This window comes from Gigantopelta aegis, chromosome 9, assembly GCF_016097555.1.
Source record: "Gigantopelta aegis isolate Gae_Host chromosome 9, Gae_host_genome, whole genome shotgun sequence".
Classification (NCBI taxonomy): Eukaryota; Metazoa; Mollusca; class Gastropoda; order Neomphalida; family Peltospiridae; genus Gigantopelta; species Gigantopelta aegis.
Genome location: NC_054707.1, coordinates 46,089,165 through 46,111,380, shown reverse-complemented (window position 1 = coordinate 46,111,380; position 22,216 = coordinate 46,089,165). Strand labels below are relative to the sequence as shown.

The 22,216-nt window shown below is 37.5% G+C and overlaps 1 protein-coding gene across 2 annotated transcripts in view; it reads left to right on the top strand.

Moving 5' to 3' along the window:
* LOC121380844 (ATP-dependent translocase ABCB1-like) overlaps positions 1–22,216 on the top strand; it is a 72,338-nt gene that overhangs the window by 11,713 nt on the left and 38,409 nt on the right. For both annotated transcript variants that reach the window (XM_041509834.1, XM_041509833.1), the window contains exons 4-8: positions 11,173–11,270; positions 13,237–13,460; positions 18,102–18,223; positions 20,037–20,208; positions 21,550–21,721. In XM_041509834.1, coding sequence (XP_041365768.1) covers positions 11,173–11,270; positions 13,237–13,460; positions 18,102–18,223; positions 20,037–20,208; positions 21,550–21,721 — 788 coding nt within the window. The remainder of the gene's footprint in view (positions 1–11,172; positions 11,271–13,236; positions 13,461–18,101; positions 18,224–20,036; positions 20,209–21,549; positions 21,722–22,216) is intronic.

Sequence of the window (22,216 nt, the reverse complement as noted above, 5' to 3'; positions counted from 1 at the left end):
AACAGGTTTTGTTGATTTATTAGCTTTAAAATTTAATATCTTGATCATCTACAGTAGGCTTAATGTGTCACCTTTAAGTTGTTAACAATGCAGTCATTGAATTTTGGGATTTGTTTTAATGATTCCACCGGAATCCTAAAATGATGTATTATAGGTGTTATGGGATTCTATTTCATAATCTTGTGTTTCTGACCCCAAATCTGGGATTCACAGAAGAATAAAATCCTGCTAATTTCACAGTCTCGTGTAGTGAAAGATCAGGTTCATTTCTCACTTTACCATGATTCAATGTTTAACAAATATATATGCTAGCAAAATTGTTTCCATGACATCATTACAAAACACTAACTGTTCTTTTATTGTTTTATTAAGTGGTGGTGTAGTTCGGCTTTGGACATTTACGTCTGATAAAACACAGATTTTACTATATATGTGGAATTGGGTGTAGATCATGTTGGATTCCTTCAAATGATATATATTTTTAACCATTTACTGTCTCATACTGATGAGACAAGTTTGCATGTTGCACATTTGGACTTGTTACATTAGATCGTCTGAAAATATAAATCTTAATTCAAACTAGTTACGCTTTTATTTAGCATTAGTGAAAAATATCATAGAATGGGATTGGTAGATTGAGTCTTCAAATGTATTTAGCACTAGTGAAAAATATCATAGAATGGGATGGGTAGATTGAGTCTTCAACTGTATTTAGCACTATAGTGAAAAATATCATAGAATGGGATGGGTAGATTGAGTCTGCAACTGTATTTAGCATTAGTGAAAAATATCATAGAATGGGATGGGTAGATTGAGTCTTCAACTGTATTTAGCATTAGTGAAAAATATCATAGAATGGGATGGGTAGATTGAGTCTTCAACTGTATTTAGCATTAGTGAAAAATATCATAGAATGGGATGGGTAGATTGAGTCTGCAACTGTATTTAGCATTAGTGAAAAATATCATAGAATGGGATGGGTAGATTGAGTCTGCAACTGTATTTAGCATTAGTGAAAAATATCATAGAATGGGATGGGTAGATTGAGTCTTCAACTGTATTTAGCATTAGTGAAAAATATCATAGAATGGGATGGGTAGATTGAGTCTGCAACTGTATTTAGCATTAGTGAAAAATATCATAGAATGGGATGGGTAGATTGAGTCTGCAACTGTATTTAGCATTAGTGAAAAATATCATAGAATGGGATGGGTAGATTGAGTCTGCAACTGTATTTAGCATTAGTGAAAAATATCATAGAATGGGATGGGTAGATTGAGTCTGCAACTGTATTTAGCATTAGTGAAAAATATCATAGAATGGGATGGGTAGATTGAGTCTTCAACTGTATTTAGCATTAGTGAAAAATGTCATAGAATGGGATGGGTAGATTGAGTCTTCAACTGTATTTAGCACTATAGTGAAAAATATCATAGAATGGGATGGGTAGATTGAGTCTTCAACTGTATTTAGCATTAGTGAAAAATATCATAGAATGGGATGGGTAGATTGAGTCTGCAACTGTATTTAGCATTAGTGAAAAATATCATAGAATGGGATGGGTAGATTGAGTCTTCAACTGTATTTAGCATTAGTGAAAAATATCATAGAATGGGATGGGTAGATTGAGTCTTCAACTGTATTTAGCACTATAGTGAAAAATATCATAGAATGGGATGGGTAGATTGAGTCTTCAACTGTATTTAGCATTAGTGAAAAATATCATAGAATGGGATGGGTAGATTGAGTCTTCAACTGTATTTAGCACTATAGTGAAAAATATCATAGAATGGGATGGGTAGATTGAGTCTGCAACTGTATTTAGCATTAGTGAAAAATATCATAGAATGGGATGGGTAGATTGAGTCTTCAACTGTATTTAGCATTAGTGAAAAATATCATAGAATGGGATGGGTAGATTGAGTCTTCAACTGTATTTAGCACTATAGTGAAAAATATCATAGAATGGGATGGGTAGATTGAGTCTTCAACTGTATTTAGCATTAGTGAAAAATATCATAGAATGGGATGGGTAGATTGAGTCTTCAACTGTATTTAGCATTAGTGAAAAATATCATAGAATGGGATGGGTAGATTGAGTCTGCAACTGTATTTGGGGGCGGAATGTAGCCCAGTGGTGAAGTGTTTGCTTGATGTGCAGTCTGTCTAAAATCAATCCCCGTTGGTGGACCCATTGGGCTATTTCTCGTTCCAGCCAGTGCTCCAGAACTGGTGTAACAAAGGCTGTGGTATGTACTATCCTGTCTGTGGGATGGTGCATATAAAAGATCCCTTTCTCAATATCTGTGATATATACATTGGATGTAATTTTTTCTATGCCAAATGAAAATTTGCCAGTGGGTTTTACATGTAACATATCTAAAAGTAATCGGTTTATGTGTCCGTTTGTTCTTTTGTCTTTGGTCCTTCCCCCAAAATCTAGTTTAAAAATGAACCTAACCATCACCTGAGGCAGGTGTCTATAAATGTGACTTCCTGTCTGTTTATCCATCCATCCACCAGTCTGTCCACCTCTCTATCAATCGTTTTGTCCATCTCTCTATTAATCCATTTGTCCATCTCTATCAATCCATTTGTCCATCTCTATCAATCCATTTGTCCATCTCTGTATCAGTCCATTGTCCATCTCTATCACTCCATTTGTCCATCTCTCTATCAATCCATTTGTGTTACGAGTCTGAATTCCCAACTAAAAAACGTTTGACAATACATTGTTTGGCCACAGTTGTGAAAGCCGACAGCAGTAACGTGATATGTTTTTTCTTTTCTATTGTTAGTTGATATGACTGCAGATGAGCGGACAGGCAGTCTTACAAAGCTTGAATGCGAAGTAATCCTCACACCGTCACGCACATAACCCCACACCGCCTAGCAAACACCTAGTTGAAAGTAGACGATCATGATAAACTTCGACAGAATGTTAAATGCGAAGTTTATTTTTGAAAGTAATTTTTGCCTTTGCAAATACCCAGACCAAGATACATATAGTTTTAACTGATGTCAGTAGTCCTTATCAATGACACATTGATTGCATCTTTATAATATGGCACAGAGTAAACTTGCAACACTGGTTATTTGGTGTATGTAGGCATAACTGTGTTTTGATAAAAGCATGTCTACAAAAGCTATAATTTTAATGAAATCTATCTAGACCTTGACATGCAATAATAGCCGTTTTTAAATGCACCCATGCACGTGATGTAACCTCACCGTGGTGCGGGGGTGTAACATTCTCTTTGAGAATGGCCAATACAGCACAATCTGAAATTTTGAGTAAAAGTCAGTATCTATTTGTGATATTTGTATTTTTGCACAGTTCTTCACACTGTTTAAATCTTGAATTTTTATATTGATGTTGATCATCACTTTATTTGTTTGCATTACCATAGTTTGACACCCAATAGCTGATGTATTTTTCGTGCTGGGATGTCGTTAAAACATTCATTCATTCATTCATTCATTCATTTTTAAATGCAGTGAGCAACTTGTTACAAATATATCAGTATGTCAATTTTTTAATTTGTTTGTTCTTTTATTTCTTTATTTCTTTTTATTTATTTCTAATCTTTCTCTTTATTTTCATTTCTTGATATCTTTTAATTATTTCATTTATTTATTTTAAATTACATTTGGGCATGATATTAAATGGTATAAATACTATATATAATAGAAAAATTAATAGGATTTTTTAGAAATAATAAATTTGCGTTTAGAAATTGATTGTCCCCCTCCCTCCAAAAACGTTTTGTAAATTAAAACCAGCATAGATATTCCTACATATATGATATTTATGAATGTAAAAAATTCAGTCATATCCAGCACTTGCCTCAAAAATAAGATTTTCGCATAAAAAATGCCCTACAATTAAATTAGCGCCCTGCCTGATCAAAATCCTAGCTAGAACACTGATATACATGTAGACTGGACATAATCTGTGTAAGAGGAAATGTGATGCAATTATCTGTAAACAATTTGTTAATTGATTTGCAAAGATGAACACATGATGTTGGTTTTTAATGAAAAGCATGTGATCATGCTACTATTTTGTCTGGCATGTATGTAAATAATAGTTGTAGACAACACCTGTGAGTTGTTTAAAATGTATTAAAAGTTTCATGATCATACAGCATAGGACATTTGTTCCATAATTATGACCATATGTCTGTTCCAAAACTGACATTGGATGTAATTTTTTCTATGCCAAATGAAAATTTGCCAGTGGGTTTTACATGTAACATATCTGAAAGTAATTGTTTTATGTGTCCGTTTGTTCTTTTGTCTTTGATCCTTCCCCCAAAATATTTTCGGGATCTGCCCTCGAATTATTAAACAAAATCTAGTTTAAAAATGAACCTAACCACCACCTGAGGCAGGCGTCTATAAATATGACTTCCTGTCTGTTTATCCATCCATCCACCAGTCTGTCCACCTCTCTATCAATCGTTTTGTCCATCTCTCTATCAATCCATTTGTCCATCTCTCTATCAATACATTTGTCCATCTCTCTATCAATCCATTTGTCCATCTCTCTATCACTCCATTTGTCCATCTCTATCACTCCATTTGTCCATCTCTCTATCAATCCATTTGTCCATTTCTCTATCACTCCATTTGTCCATCTCTATCACTCCAATTGTCCATCTCTCTATCAATCCATTTGTCCATCTCTATCACTCCATTTGTCCATCTCTATCAATCCATTTGTCCATCTCTCTATCAATCCATTTGTCCATCTCTATCACTCCATTTGTCCATCTCATCAATTCATTTGTCCATCTCTATCAATTCATTTGTCCATCTCTATCCATTTGTCCATCTCTATAAATTCATTTGTCCATCTCTCTATCAATCCATTTGTCCATCTCTGTATCAATCCATTTGTCCATCTCTATCACTCCATTTGTTCATCTCTCTATCAATCCATTTGTCCATCTCTCTATCAGTCCGTCACTATCAATCCATTTGTACATCTCTATCACTCCATTTGTCCATCTCTCTATCAATCCATTTGTCCATCTCTCTATCAATCCATTCGTCCATCTCTATCAATCCATTTGTCCATCTCTCTATCAATCCATTTGTCCATCTCTATCACTCCATTTGTCCATCTCTCTATCACTCCATTTGTCCATCTCTCTATCAATCCATGTGTCCATCTCTCTATCAATCCATTTGTCCATCTCTATCAATCCATTTGTCCATCTCTTTATCAATCCATTTGTCCATCTCTATCAATCTATTTGTCCATCTCTCTATCAATCCATTTGTCCATCTCTCTATCAGTCCATTTGTCCATCTCTATCAATCTATTTGTCCATCTCTATCAATCCATTTGTCTACCTCTCTATCAATCTATTTGTTCATCTCTATCAATCCATTTGTCCATCTCTCTATCAATCTATTTGTCCATCTCTATCAATCCATTTGTCCATCTCTCGATTAATCCATATGTCCATCTCTCTATCAACCCATTTGTCCATCTCTCTATCAATCCATTTGTCCTCTCTATCAACCAATTTGTCCATCTCTCTATCAATCCATTTGTCCATCTCTATCAATCTATTTGTTCATCTCTATCAATCCATTTGTCCATCTCTCTATCAATCCATTTGTCCATCTCTATCACTCCATTTGTCCATCTCTTATCAATTCATTTGTCCATCTCTCTATCAATTCATTTGTCCATCTCTATCCATTTATCCATCTCTATCAATTCATTTGTCCATCTCTCTATCAATCCATTTGTCCATCTCTATCAATCCATTTGTCCATCTCTTTATCAATCCATTTGTCCATCTCTATCAATCTATTTGTCCATCTCTCTATCAATCCATTTGTCCATCTCTATCAATCCATTTGTCCATCTCTCGATTAATCCATATGTCCATCTCTCTATCAACCCATTTGTCCATCTCTCTATCAATCCATTTGTCCTCTCTATCAACCTATTTGTCCATCTCTCTATCAATCCATCTTTCCATCTCTATCACTCCATTTGTCCGTCACTCTATCAATCCATTTGTCCATTTCTCTATCAGTCCATTTGTCCATCTCTCTATCAATCCATTTGTCCTCTCAACCTATTTGTACATCTCTCTATCAGTCCATCTTTCCATCTCTATCACTCCATTTGTCCATCTTTCTATCAGTCTGTCACTCTCTATCAATCCATTTGTCCATCTCTATCAATCCGTGTCCATCTCTCTATCAATCCATATGTCCATCTCTATCAATCCATTTGTCCATCTCTCTCTGTCAGTCTATTTGTCCATCTCTATCACTCCATTTGTCCATCTTTCTATCAATCCATTTGTCTATCCCTCTATCAATTTGTTTGTCCATCTCTATCACTCCATTTGTCCATCTTTCTATCAATCCATTTGTCTATCCCTCTATCAATTTGTTTGTCCATCTCTCTATCAGTCCATGTGTATATCCCTCTATCAATCCATGTGTCCATCTCTCTGTCAATCCATTTGTCTATATCTCTATCAATTCATTTGTCCATGTCTCTATCAATCCATTTGTCCGTCTCTCTATCAATCTATTTGTCCACCTCTATCAATCTATTTGTCCATATCTGTATCAATCCATTTGTGCATCTCTATCAATCCATTTGTCTGTCTCTATCACTCCATTTATCCATCTCTCTATCAATCCATTTGTCCATCTCTCCATCAGTCCATTTGTCTATCAATCCATTTGCCCATCTCTCTATCAATCTAAGTGTCTATCTCTGTCCATCTATTTCTCCATCTCTCTGAACATCAATTTATTTCTCCATTATCAAATCCATCGATCTATCCATCCATCCGTCTATCCATCCATCCCATCATCCATCCATCATTCATACACCCACGCATCAATTCAATCATCCACCCACCCATCATACATCCATCGATCCACCCGTCAGTCCATCCATCCATCCATCCATCCATCCATCCATCCATCCACTCATCCACCCACCCACCTATCCATCACCCATCCACCCACCCACCTATCCATCATCCATCCAATCATCCATCATCCATCCATCCATCCATCCTTCTATCTATCCATATCCATCATCCATCCATCCATCCTTCTATCCATCCATCCATCCATCCTTCTATCCATCCATCCATCCATTCATCTAACCACTCATCCATCTACCCACCCATTCATTCATCCAATCATCAATCAATCAATCCATGAACCCATCATCCACCCACCCATCCATCCATGCATTCGTCCATCCATCATTCATCCAATCATCTATCCATTCCCCCATCCATCCATCCATCCATCCATCCATCCATCTAATCATCCACCCATACACCCATCAATCCTTCCATCCACCCACACACCGATTTATCCATCCATCCATTCATCCATTCATCCATCCTTCCATCCATCCTTCCTTCCTTCCATCCGATCCTCCATCCAATCACCCACACATCCAACATCCATCCAAACACCCACCCACCCAGCCGTCCATCCGTCCATCCATCCATCCATCCATCCATTATGGAGTGTCACCCTAGTATGTTTGCTTAAATGTCAATAAACTAGTGCCGTGACCTTGATTAATTTACATCTGATTTGCAAAGTTATCAAATTCTTAAAGGAGACCGGACACCAAAGCATATATATGGCGTAATGAATTGTTTGCCATCATAAACCACAACATGCAACTACCGTGCTCCCCTTAGTGACTAAGTTAAGCGTGCCAGTCTTGGTTGGGTTTTTTTTTCGCCGATCTCCAATGTTTGCCGGAAACTGTCGACAATTGATGAGCTAGACCCGTGACATCATCGATGAGAGGAAAACTGAAGAAACTACCAAGCAGGATGAACGAACTTAGTGATTCGAGTGACGAAGAATTGTGTCCAGCTTGTGCTAATGGCATCAAACCGTATCAGTTTGAACCACTTATCAGAGACTTTGTCCCTAATCCTGGAAATGTTGTCTTAGACGAAAATTTTGATGAATCAACTGCTGACGAAGACGAGGAAGCCACACGGTCATATACTAGCATACAAGCATTTTTTTAAATATAATTTTTTATGACATTTTTAATGTAAACTGAAGCAAATGGACCTAATTAGAAGAAAAGCACACAAAATGTAATAGTATTTCATCATAAATCTTGTTCAGCATAAATGTAAATATGACACATCAGTGGATATTCCAGAGGCCGATTTCGCAAATTTGCAAAAAGCGTCCCCTCCTCACCAAAGCAAGATATAATAATTTAACAAAAAACTTTGTTCTCTTAACTAGTTACCCTCCAAGTTTTAATGTGTTTGGTTAAACCGTGTATTTTTAATTATTAAGAAAATGTGTTACCAGTCTGCCGAAACTTTCCACAGCCGGGTACAGAAACACAGAAATGTTGGAAAATATACTGTTGCCACATACTGACAATCACTTTACAACTAATATGTCTTATCGACAATATTATTATGTAGTTTTTGCATTTATTAGTATAAAATACAACAGGCCCATAGGAACTGGGGAGGGGCGGGCCTAGGGGCTTGTTCTCCATCACACACTCTTGGAAGAAAATGTATGTTTTAAATTTTCACTACTTTGCATAAATAAAGATGATATAAGGATAATATACCCCCCCCCCCCCCCCCCCCCCCCACACACACACACACTTCCTTTTATCTTTATGATTTTGTAATCATGATTTCAAACCAACTGTTTCAGGTATGTCCACATACTGACATAAAACACATTTGTTATATATTGGAATAAAATAAAAATAATTACAATATATCCAGTGTTATTTTCTTTAATCATTAATCACTTGTGAGCTTTTCTTTATCACATTAATTGTTGCCATTGTAACCAAAATCTGATGTAGAGTTTATACCCAGTCTGTCAGTGCCACCCCCCCCCTCCCCCCAAAAGTTGTTCCTATGGGACTGTAAAAACTAAATATATTCAAAGGAGTATATTGGGTGGTTATAGGTTTGAAATGTTTTTTTTATTGAACATTTTATTTCATGCACTTTTATAAATTTTAAACAGCAATTATGTTACTATAATCTATCGAAAAAAATCAAACATTATATATATATATATATATATATATATATATATATATATATACATTAATTTCTGAGATTTTTTTAGTACATACATATAAGTTTACCCTCCGCACCCTCTGGCAGAATCCCAGGGTAGGTATTAAAATAATTATTTGGTGTAGAGTATTTTTGATATGACATACAGAAAGCATTGAAAAGTACAATTTTATTATGCTTTAATAATCGACACTAGCTTTAAAATTATTTAACCATCATTCCTTCTGGCCAGAGTACATATGTTGTTCCTGCCAAAGTGTTAGCATTTTAATTTTAATGATAATATATTGAACTGACGATAAACATTGTTAACTAACGTAATAATTCACGTTTTGAAGGTGTTTTATTATGAGGTTAACAAACCAACTAGATCAAGAGATGTTAGTATGGAGTTGTTATGGGCTGTCGGTGAAAATTAATTTGGTAATTATAGGTAAATAAATGTGAAGTTTAAATATTCGTATGTGAACAAATTGCAATACCTTTATTTAATGTATATCTTAAGTACATACTTGTTTTAATTTTCACATTGTAAATGTACCATAACCTGCTGTATTTAGTTGGTGTAAAGCCCATTCGACGACAATAATGCGTCCATGTTTTAAAACAATTGTTTGGGTTTTTTTTAAATCTAAACCATGATGTTGGCCGTTTCTTGGGATGCATTGCTGTTACTGTTGCAGTTAAACACTGCGCAGTTAACCATCATATAATTACGTCGACAGTATATAATAACACTAATTATCTTGTAAATTAAATTTCCGATAAACCTGGAAACAAAAAAACAAAAGACGACTAAAAGGCACAACCAAAGAATCAACATGTGTACCGGTATTGCTTGGTAACTCTCACCGATGACCTTTTGCCTTGCTTTCGTTCAGATCTATGCATAATCCCGCCCACTTCTGTTTTTACCCCAAACCTAAGACGCGCAGCTGACCGGTGACTCGCAGCGAGCCAGGCGTTAGAGTAATGCGGTCTTTGACGCTAACTTAATCCATTACACACTACATGTCTTTTGGTGTCCGGTCTCCTTTAAAGTATGTGAGATTTTATATTTTGTTTTCCACTCTTTCCCCGGGGTTCGTCACATGACTATAGAGATAATCCACCTTTTCTTCCATCTCAGTAGTAATCTAGTTTACTTTTATTTATAATTCTTAGTAGATCTGGCATTGTGAATAAATTTGTAAACTTGGCTGTGGGAATATGCCTTTAAGATTTGGAATCATGGAACTTATCATTAGTCTGTCATCTTGTGTAAACCTGAATTATATTTTCAAATTGTTGGGAGAGGCCTTGATATCAGCATTTTGCCTGTTGGCCAATCCCCAACAAACATTATACTTGGGAATAAATATTGTTTAAACCATATATCAAATGCATGTAGGTTTATGGCATGGATATTATGGGTAACATAGAGGTTATTACCAGAGTGTTTTTCAGAGGCTCGCATAATACATTATTTTTAGTCCTAATATATGATATTGACGATAGAGAAACACAAGAGGGTAATAATGTCTTTATCATGTAATCTCAAGCTTAATACAACACGTTTTTGTAAACTGTACACACAACTTTAATTCCAGTCCTCCACTACTAGATATTCAAATGACGTAAGAATATGTGGCACTCTGTGTTTTTTTTAATGGAAATGACGTCAAATTCGAATGACATCATTTTGGATGTCCTTACATCAAAATAAACTTAGTGCTTAACATTTTTTGTTTTGTGAACGCTGGACAGCTTTAAGTGTAAAATTGCTATTGAAATGTTTTTATTTGATGACTATGAATACATACATCAATTATGGAGTGTCACCCTAGTATGTTTGCTTAAATGTCAATAAACCTAGTGCCGTGACCTTGATTAATTTACATCAAATTCTTAAAGTATGTGATCAGAAAAATATCACATACTTTGATTGCACTGAACATGTAAGATATTATATGATAAATAGAGAATATACTACATGAGTGGTCGTTAGATATAATTAGATATATATAACTCTTCCTAAGCTAAATCTTTTTAAATATATATAGATTAAAATAATTTTTTAACTTTTGTTTTATTTCAGATGGTCCTGTGAACAGTAAACATCAGGATGACAAAGTGGAGATTAAAAATGGAAAAGAAAAGAAGAAGCCTCAACCTATGGTTGGACTGTTTGAAGTGGTTAGTTGAGAGCAGTACACGTAAAATAATTTCATCTGTATGATTCATATGTAGTTACAGACTCGAAATAGCAGCCTTGCTATAAGTCAAAAGCAGTCCATTTTTTAGGCCTAGAGAGAGAGAGAGTACCCTTTTAACATGCCCCTATACCACTATGGTTTCGGGCTGTCCATCCCGGGCCCGACCTCTGGATAGCCAGTGATCTGGTCCGGAACAAAACATTAGTGGACAATTTAGAATTATCATTCCAAAAATATGACTGAGATTGTAATACTGTTATAAAATATTTTAGAAAGTGCAGAAAAACAACATTAATTATTATTATTAAAATAATCCTATATTACATACTAATAAATTTTAAATTTAATCACTAATAATTTGAATCGGGCGGTTCAAAAAGTAAATACAATTATATTTAACCAAAAAAGATATTTTAGCCCCGGGGGGGGGGGGGGGGGGGGGGGGGGGGGGTAAGGCCATTCTAACCTTCGCAGGATAAGCCGATATCTTAAGACAGTAACCAGTTATTCCCTATATCTCATTATCTGCTATTTAGCTAAACTACATGTTCGAGGTCTTCATTTTCCACACACTGTCCCAGACCCTTCTCTCTCTTCCAGCAGGCCATATATTTTTTCTTAGCATATTTTTTTCTTAGCAGGACATGTTTTTTTCTGATGGGGGCCGGTATTTAAAAAAAATAACAGCAAGCCATATTTTACTTCCTATTTCGTCAGAACTTGTTAAATAAAACATTCCTTCCTTCCTTATGTGAACCCTGAACCAAAACCTAGTACAGCATATGATCCATTATACAAATTAAGTCAGAAGGTTTCTGATGTTTAGATGAGAAAACCTAGTACAGCATAGGTTTGAGTCTTTAACTTGATGTGAAAGAAATTGAAGTGAGTGATTAATTGTTGCAATAACTGAGATTATGTGGAGCCATTTTCAATATTACCACATTGATACTACATAAATTGACAAGCTTAGGGAAGCATAACATCAGTCTTCTTGAACTAGTCTCGGGGGGGGGGGGGGGGGGGGGGGGTGCAGGGGGACTGAGAGTGATAGCTCTCTTGAACTTCTTTTCTTTTTTGTTTTGTTTAACAATATACCATTAGAGAGCACACTGATTTATTAATCATCAACTATTGGATATAAAATGTTTGGTAATTCCAGTTTTAAAATCTAAGTAAAGTATGATTTCAATGATCAAAAAACGGCTCTAATAGTCAAAAATATGCCTTAGTGTTTAAAAACTAGGGTATGTCCCTGTAAGGGTAGAGTTTGTGAATTGTGGGTGAACACAGCAACAAGTGCTGAGTCCTGTAATTCAACTTCTTCTTAAATTAATCCATAACTCTTAACCAATTGTACCGGTACTATCAAAAGCTGATCACTTAGTTCAATCTGATAATAACCATGATCCAAGATGATATTCCCACTGACTCCCAGCAACACTACATGTATATTTATGACAGCGGTCAGTATCTTATGCCGCCATTCTTAAACAAATGGTTTGCAGTGCAGGGCATAGACTTAAGAATTTGTCTCTGATGTCAATTTTTTAAAAAGAATTGCCATCAGTGAAACGTCCCACCCACGTCAATTTTGAGCCTGTCTATGGCAATTTTTAAAAAAGATTACATTTGTAGGAAATAAACATGACTAAAAGGTTATTTTACTGTATGTAAACATATTTCAAATGTACAAATGTTAAATTCTTTTACATTTGATTAGCTTTACCGATGGCACAAAAGTGACGTCAGTGGTGCTTTCTATCTACAGCAGTTTATATCTCAACGATGGCAATTTCCGTCTGTGCCATTGTTAAGTTTGAGCCGTTCAGTGACTAACCCAACAGATGTAGTATGGATCAAGGGCATATAATGCTCAGGTGGATGGAGAGGGCAAAACTAAATGAGCCAAATTGCTAACAGTTATTATTATTTTTGTTTTTCAGTTTAAATTTGCCAATGCATTTGACATTTTCCTGATGGTCATAGGATCGATATTCGCGATGGCCCATGGAGCCATGCTGCCCTGTATGATTATTGTGTTCGGCAAAATGATCGACTTGTTCGTCGATTCGGGAGTTTTGTCGACTTTCTTGGATGATGTTTCTGACTTTTTAGTGACAGTGAATCTAACAAAAGTGGACATCCTAAGGAATCAGTCAGTGCTGAAGTAAGATTTTTATAATTAGATTAGCTACTATGAAAGATGTTTATATTTATGATATGACTGGATATGATAATTGGTGAGTACACATAGTAACATGACAACATCAACACTCTATCATTGACTTGTTGAACTGTAGTTTATTCCTTCTGTAGTGATTACTCCTCAAGTAACAGGATCACTGCACATCAAAACAAACCCTGTCGTCACACTGTCCATCCATCAATCCATCCATCAGTTAATGCATCCATTCATCTAGCCATCCATCCATCCATCCATCCATCTGTTAATGCATCCATTCATCTAGCCATCCATCTGTTAATGCATCCATTCATCTAGCCATCCGTCCATCCATCCATCTGTTAATGCATCCATTCATCTAGCCATCCATCCATCCATCCATCTGTTAATGCATCCATTCATCTAGCCATCCATCCATCCATCCATCCATCCATCCATCCATCTGTTAATGTATCCATTCATCTCGCCATCCATCCATCTGTTAATGTATCCATTCATCTAGCCATCCGTCCATCCATCCATCTGATAATGCATCCATTCATCTAGCCATCCGTCCATCCATCCATCAGTTAATGCATCCATTCATCTAGCCATCCATCCATCTGTTAATGCATCCATTCATCTAGCCATCCATCTGTTAATGCATCCATTCATCTAGCCATCCGTCCATCCATCCATCTGTTAATGCATCCATTCATCTAGCCATCCATCCATCCATCCATCTGTTAATGCATCCATTCATCTAGCCATCTAGCCATCCATCCATCCATCCATCCATCTGTTAATGTATCCATTCATCTCGCCATCCATCCATCTGTTAATGTATCCATTCATCTAGCCATCCGTCCATCCATCCATCTGATAATGCATCCATTCATCTAGCCATCCGTCCATCCATCCATCAGTTAATGCATCCATTCATCTAGCCATCCATCCATCCATCCATCTGTTAATGCATCCATTCATCTAGCCATCCATCTGTTAATGCATCCATTCATCTAGCCATCCATCCATCCATCCATCCATCCATCCATCTGTTAATGTATCCATTCATCTCGCCATCCATCCATCTGTTAATGTATCCATTCATCTAGCCATCCATCCATCTGTTAATGTATCCATTCATCTAGCCATCCGTCCATCCATCCACCTGATAATGCATCCATTCATCTAGCCATCCGTCCATCCATCCATCAGTTAATGCATCCATTCATCTAGCCATCCATCCATCCATCCATCTGTTAATGCATCCATTCATCTAGCCATCCATCTGTTAATGCATCCATTCATCTAGCCATCCATCCATCCATCCATCCATCCATCCATCTGTTAATGTATCCATTCATCTCGCCATCCATCCATCTGTTAATGTATCCATTCATCTAGCCATCCGTCCATCCATCCATCTGATAATGCATCCATTCATCTAGCCATCCGTCCATCCATCCATCTGTTAATGCATCCATTCATCTAGCCATCCATCCATCTGTTAATGCATCCATTCATCTAGCCATCCGTCCATCCATCCATCTGTTAATGCAGCCATTCATCTAGCCATCCGTCCATCCATCCATCTGTTAATGCATCCATTCATCTAGCCATCCATCCATCTGTTAATGCATCCATTCATCTAGCCATCCGTCCATCCATCCGTCTGTTAATGCATCCATTCATCTAGCCATCCGTCTATCCATCCATCTGTTAATGCATCCATTCATCTAGCCATCCATCTGTTAATGCATCCATTCATCTAGCCATCCATCCATCCATCCATCCATCCATCCATCTGTTAATGTATCCATTCATCTCGCCATCCATCCATCTGTTAATGTATCCATTCATCTAGCCATCCGTCCATCCATCCATCTGATAATGCATCCATTCATCTAGCCATCCGTCCATCCATCCATCTGTTAATGCATCCATTCATCTAGCCATCCATCCATCTGTTAATGCATCCATTCATCTAGCCATCCGTCCATCCATCCGTCTGTTAATGCATCCATTCATCTAGCCATCCGTCCATCCATCCATCTGTTAATGCAGCCATTCATCTAGCCATCCGTCCATCCATCCATCTGTTAATGCATCCATTCATCTAGCCATCCATCCATCTGTTAATGCATCCATTCATCTAGCCATCCGTCCATCCATCCGTCTGTTAATGCATCCATTCATCTAGCCATCCGTCTATCCATCCATCTGTTAATGCATCCATTCATCTAGCCATCCATCTGTTAATGCATCCATTCATCTAGCCATCCGGCCATCCTTCCATCTGTTAATGCATCCATTCATCTAGCCATCCGTCCATCCATCCGTCTGTTAATGCATCCATTCATCTAGCCATCTGTCCATCCATCCGTCTGTTAATGCATCCATCCAATCATCCATCGGTCTGTTAATGCATCCAGTCATTCATCCATCCATCTTTCTATCTGTCTTTTCATTCATTCATCCATCCATCCATCTTTCTATCTTCTGTTCATCCATCCATCCATCCATCCATAAGTTAATGCATCCATTCATCCATCTATCCATTTGTCTGTCCGTCCATCTATCAATCCATCAATCCATTAGTTAATGCAGCCATTGATCCATCCATCCATCCATTCATCCATCCATCCATCCACCCATTCACCCATTCATCCAGCCCTCCGTCCATTCTATATTTCAGTGGGACACTTTGAATACAACTAGCTGTGTTCTTTATTTCAGTGGACCAGTGTGTATGCAACTAGCTGTGTACTATAACAACTAGCTGTGTTCCTTATTTCAGGGAACCAGTGTGTATACAACTAGCTGTGTTCTTTATTTCAGTGGACCAGTGTGTATGCAACTAGCTGTGTACTATAACAACTAGCTGTGTTCCTTATTTCAGGGAACCAGTGTGTATACAACTAGCTGTGTTCTTTATTTCAGTGGACCAGTGTGTATGCAACTAGCTGTGTACTATACTACCGACATGCACTGTTACAATAGAGTGGCGTTGCATCTGAACGCTTCATCTGATCAAAATGAAATTTCACATCATGCATGAACAGCATGTGATGCACGTGCACACAGAAGATCACGTATATGTCCTTATCATGGAACTCACTATCTCCGATGCAAGTGAGGTAATCACATGCGTGAAAATGGTCCCAAGACAATACCGCAATGAAGAGATGAAATGGCGAATTGTCGGTACGATAGAGGGGGGTACGTCAATATGCCAAGTTGCCCGAATGTTTGGTAAATCAAAAAGGCCTGAAAAGACGACACCTCGACAAAATCGTACCATAACATTAATTGCTCTATGCAATAGATTCAAATCAGCTGCTGCTATCAACAGTGAATTCCGTACAATAACAGGAAGGCGAATTTCAACATCCACCGTCAAGAACAGACTCTACAAAGCCCGCCTGAAAGCGTGGCATCCTCTGAAGGGTGTGACCCTAACAGCTCACCATAGGCGGCAACGATTACGGTGGGCTAGGCAACACCAGGGACGGACTGTGCGACAATGGCATTACACCATGTTTACAGACGAATCGAGGTTCTGCCTCAGACTCACAGATGGCAGAAAACGTTGTTGGCGATGTAGCGGCGAGAGATATGCCCGGGCTACAATTCTAGACCATGATCGGTATGGGGGTGGTAGTGTCATGGTGTGGGGAGGGATCACACATGACAGGTGAACAAATTCGATTATTGTTAATGGAAATTTGACTGGCCAGAGATATCTGGACCAAATTTTGCGTTGTCGTTGTTCCAGTAGCGAGAAATATTGGCCGAAATTTTGAATTTCAAGACGACAATGCCAGACCACATCGCGCTCGGATAGTCGCCGATTACCTACGACAACAAGGCATACCGACAGTCGACTGGCCTGCTAAGTCCCCCGATATATCCCCTATAGAGCACCTGTGGGATGTTCTCAGGTGGAGAGTGTACGCCAGGGACCCAGCACCCTCCAACGTGGCCCAGCTTGCGGTAGCCCTTCAGAATGAATGGCGGGCAATACCCAGGGCAACCATACGTACATTAATCAACAGTATGCCATCAAGGTGTCGAGCATGCATTGCCAAAAATGGTGGACACACCAGATACTGATATACACGCCCCAAATTGGTTTTCCAGACGTTAATCGAAATAAAACATTCACTATCATTTCACCCATTCCCTTATTTTTTGTCGGTAGTATATATAACAACTAGCTGTGTTCTTTATTTCAGTGGATCAGTATGTATGCATCTAGCTGTGTTCTTTATTTCAGTGAACCAGTGTGTATACAACTAGCTGTGTTCTATAACAACTAGCTGTGTTTTATAACAACTAGCTGTGTTCTTTATTTCAGTGGACCAGTGTGTTTGCAACTAGCTGTGTTCTTTATTTCAGTGGACCAGTGTGTTTGCAACTAGCTGTGTTCTTTATTTCAGTGGACCAGTGTGTTTGCAACTAGCTGTGTTCTTTATTTCAGTGGACCAGTGTGTATACAACTAGCTGTGTTCTTTATTTCAGTGGACCAGTGTGTATACAACTAGCTGTGTTCTTTATTTCAGTGGACCAGTGTGTATACAACTAGCTGTGTTCTTTATTTCAGTGGACCAGTGTGTATACAACTAGCTGTGTTCTTTATTTCAGTGGACCAGTGTGTATGCAACTAGCTGTGTTCTATAACAACACCAAATCTTGTTCTTCCATTCAAGTGGATTTTGGTACAATTATGCTGGATCAAATGCAGACATTTGCCATATATTATGTCAGTAAGTATATTTATATCACTCCATTAAGTATATTGATAATGAGTAAATATATTGGTCAGTAAATTATATTTATATTAGTATTACTACATTTCCTGAAGAGTTCAGATTTAAAGATTTGTAAAAAAATATTTTTTGTTTTGTTTTCCCTGTACAGTTGAGTTGATATGTTTCAGTTGGTCTGAAATCTTTTGTTTTGATTATAAAAAAAGTATTACTGTGAGTGCTTCCCTTTATCAAACCATTCCTGGTTTGTTAAGTTAGCTGTGTGTTTTTTTACACCTGTATTTTGAGAACGTCTTTGCAGGATTTATAACTACATGTAACTCTATTGTCCTGTCCAGCCATATATTTATATTGGTATTATTACATTTCCTGAAGAGTTCAGATTTAAAGATTTGTAAACAAATATTTTCTGTTTTGTTTGTTAAGTTAGCTGTGTGTGTTTTTTACACCTGTATTTATAACTAACTCTGTTGTCCTGTCCAGCCATTGGGCAGGACGTAGCCTAGTGGTAAAGTGTCCGCTTGGTACACGGTCGGTTTGGGATCAATCCCCGTCGGTGGGCCCATTGGGCTATTTCTCGTTCCAGCCAGTGAACCACGACTGGTATATCAAAGGCTGTGGTATGTGTTATCCTGCCTGAGGCACATATAATAGAGATACATATAAAAGATCCCTTGCTACTAATGAACAAAAATGTAGCAGGTTTCCTCTCTAAGACTATATGTCAAAATTACCAAATGTTTGACTACCAATAGCTGATGATTATATAATCTGTGCTCTAGTGGTGTCGCTAAACAAAACAAACTTTTTTTGTCCAACCATGTTTATATGGATCAGTAAGTATATGCGTTTTTATCACCAAGTAAATATGTTATGTCTGTAAGTATACTTACACAGTGATTTCCCTAGAAATTAGGCAAGGCATGGTAGACCAAACACTTTTGGGGCATTCTCACCATTTTCGTGGCACTTGTTTTTCATTAAAAATACACCAAAATTAATTGAAATAAACATTAATGTAATTTATGTGCTTGCTTTAGTAAATGAATGGCAAAAGAAATAAAAGGCATATTTTATTAATTAATAATACCTTTTTGGGTGTTTTATAAAGGCAAGTTTAGAATTAATTATTAAAAAAGGCTTGTTTAATCTCGGGGCAGCATGGCACTGATTAAGGCAAGATGGTGCTAGACTATCGAGACATGGTGCTGCGCCATGCTAAAACAAGCTAGGGAAAACACTGTTACATTATGCTCTATGGTATATTAGGTTAGTGACAGGTTTCTTTTCATTCTGGGTCAGGATTTAGCTCAGTCGGTTTTGCGCTTGCCTCAGATGCTTGTGTCACATGATCGAACCATCTTGGTGAATCCATTCATCTGATGGGTTTTTTCTCATTCACCGTTGTATGTGCTATACTGTCTGTGGGAAAGTGCATATAAAAGATCCCTTGCTGCTACTGGAAAAATGTAGCGGGTTTCCTATGATGACTATGAGTCAGAATTACCAAACATTTGACATGCAATTGGATGGTAAACATTTGATAATTCTGACATATAGTCTTAGAGGGGAAACCTGCTAAATTTTTTCCTTTAATAGCAGACAGGATAGCACATACCATGGCCTTGGATATATCAGTCATAGTGTACTGGCTAGAATGATAAATAGACCACAGGGCTCACTGATCCTAGGCCGATTGTGCATCAGGCGAGCGCACTACAACTAGACTATATCCCACCCCTCATTTAGTACAATGCACATTATATTTGTTAGAGGGTAAATAGAGATATATTTATTTGCTATTTTTCAGTTATTGGGTGTGGAGTTATGATTCTTGCTTATGGCCAGTTGGCGTTTTGGATGACCGCAGCAGAAAGACAGACTCACCGAATCCGCATGAAGTTCTTCTCCAACTTACTGCGGCAGGACATCGGCTGGTTCGACACCCACGAGTCGGCAGAACTCAACACACGATTAACGGAGTAATTATGCACAGATTTACAAAGCCTGTTTTTGACTTGCATGCGTGTAACTACATGTATTCACAATGCTTAAACACCTGTGGTTAAGAAAAACAGGCTTTCATAAATTCGGCTATTTGTGGTTGGTTGGTGGGTGGGTGGTGTACATGTGGGTTCGTACATGTTATTTGTAGATTTGGCAGGGGCATAACATGGTCTGGACCTGGGCTGGGGTATGTGTGTGTGTCTGTCAGTGTGTGTGTGTGTATGTATGTGTATCTGTGTATATGTGTGTGTCTGTGTGTATGAGTGTGTGTGTGTGTGAGTGAGTGTGTCTGTCTGATATCTAGTGGCACAAAAGTGCTGTCAGTGATGCTCCCGACCTATGACAATTTATATCTCAATGATAGCAATTGCCATCTGTGGCATTGTTAAGTTTGAGCCCTGCTGTAAGACATTTAGACAAATTTACAATACATTGAAACAAGAGAGTGTGGCGTTGAAACGGAGAAATAGCCTGTAGATAAAGACTAGAGCTTGTCTCCATAACCATTACTTCTCAGAGGTATGTGCATTTTTAAAAATATGAAAAATGCATTTTGTGGTAATGAAAACACCAGAATTTCCAGAAACACTTTGGATGCATGGAAATGGATAATCTAAACAATAAAATCTTAAGTAATGTCTGATTTCAGTTGTCAAAAGTTGCTCTAATAAATAGAGGATAATAAACAAGTTACCAGTTATTATCAAATTTATGTCGCTGAAGCTCGTGACAACTGAAAATTATTTCATGGTAACGAGTTTGTTATTCTATTTATTACCTCAGCTATTTTTTTCTCCCTAAAAGCCTTTATTTGAACACACAAACACGTATGTGTATAGAAATGATGTAAACCACTTTACACACTGTTCTGAGTATTGCTATAACTTTGTAATGTAAGTATGTTTATAGATAATTTTCGAAAACAAAAGTTCTCTTTATTCTGGTAAAAAATCTATAATGAATTGCATTAAAATTACATTTTGTTATAAATTTAACACCCAAAACAGAGAGCCGTAAACGCAAACTCTTTAAACTACATTACGTCATTTTGTGTCTTTGCCAAATCGTGATGATGTCATATTTAGTACCGACAAGGTCATTGGTTTGTAAGCATCAAATCATCCAATAGTATTGTTCATTAGACCAATGAAGAATATTTTTCACTGACAAAATATGCAAAATATTTTTTCTGTTATGAGTGACCGCTGGGGTAATAATGAAAAATATACCATAGTTTTTAAAACTAGGCTGTCTTACTTTAATTGAAATCTCAAAGCGATAAAGCCCTGATTGTTTTTCCCTGTTTTATTTACTAGTGACGTAAGCAAGATCCACGATGGTATTGGTGACAAGATGGGCAGCCTCGTCCAATGGAATTCGTGCTTTGTTGCGGGTTTTGCCATTGGCTTTGCATATGGCTGGAAGCTGACGCTCGTAATACTTTCCATAAGCCCAGGCTTGATCGTCTCTGCAGGCCTCATGAGCCGGGTTTGTTCATTTATATTCTTTCCAGCATCTGTTCACAAAGAAAAAACAGGAAGGTATGTAAATGACACTTGAGCACATTAAAAAAAAAATTAACGAAATCCCCAAACATATATAACACAGAACACTATAAGGAAATAAACTGTGATTGACTGATATTGGAATTCATTCTTAGTGTCATTTGAAACCCTTCAATCCAACTGTGGATTACCAATCATTATGTTAGTTCAAAGTGAAAAAATTAAATGGCAAAAGGGAGTCTATGCAAATATGTAGAACCTACTGCACAGTGGCGTAGCATGGGCAGGGCCACCGGGGCAGTTGCCCTGGGTGCAAAATTCTGGACTGGTGGAAGGGACTTGGGGAGTGCTAACGGTCCATTGGTTAGGGGGCACAGTACTTGCCTTGCCCTGGGCGCTGGCAACCCACGCTACATCACTGTGTAGACACACAATAACCTATTCAGAGATATTTTGGCAGCCATTTGGAATTTTGCAA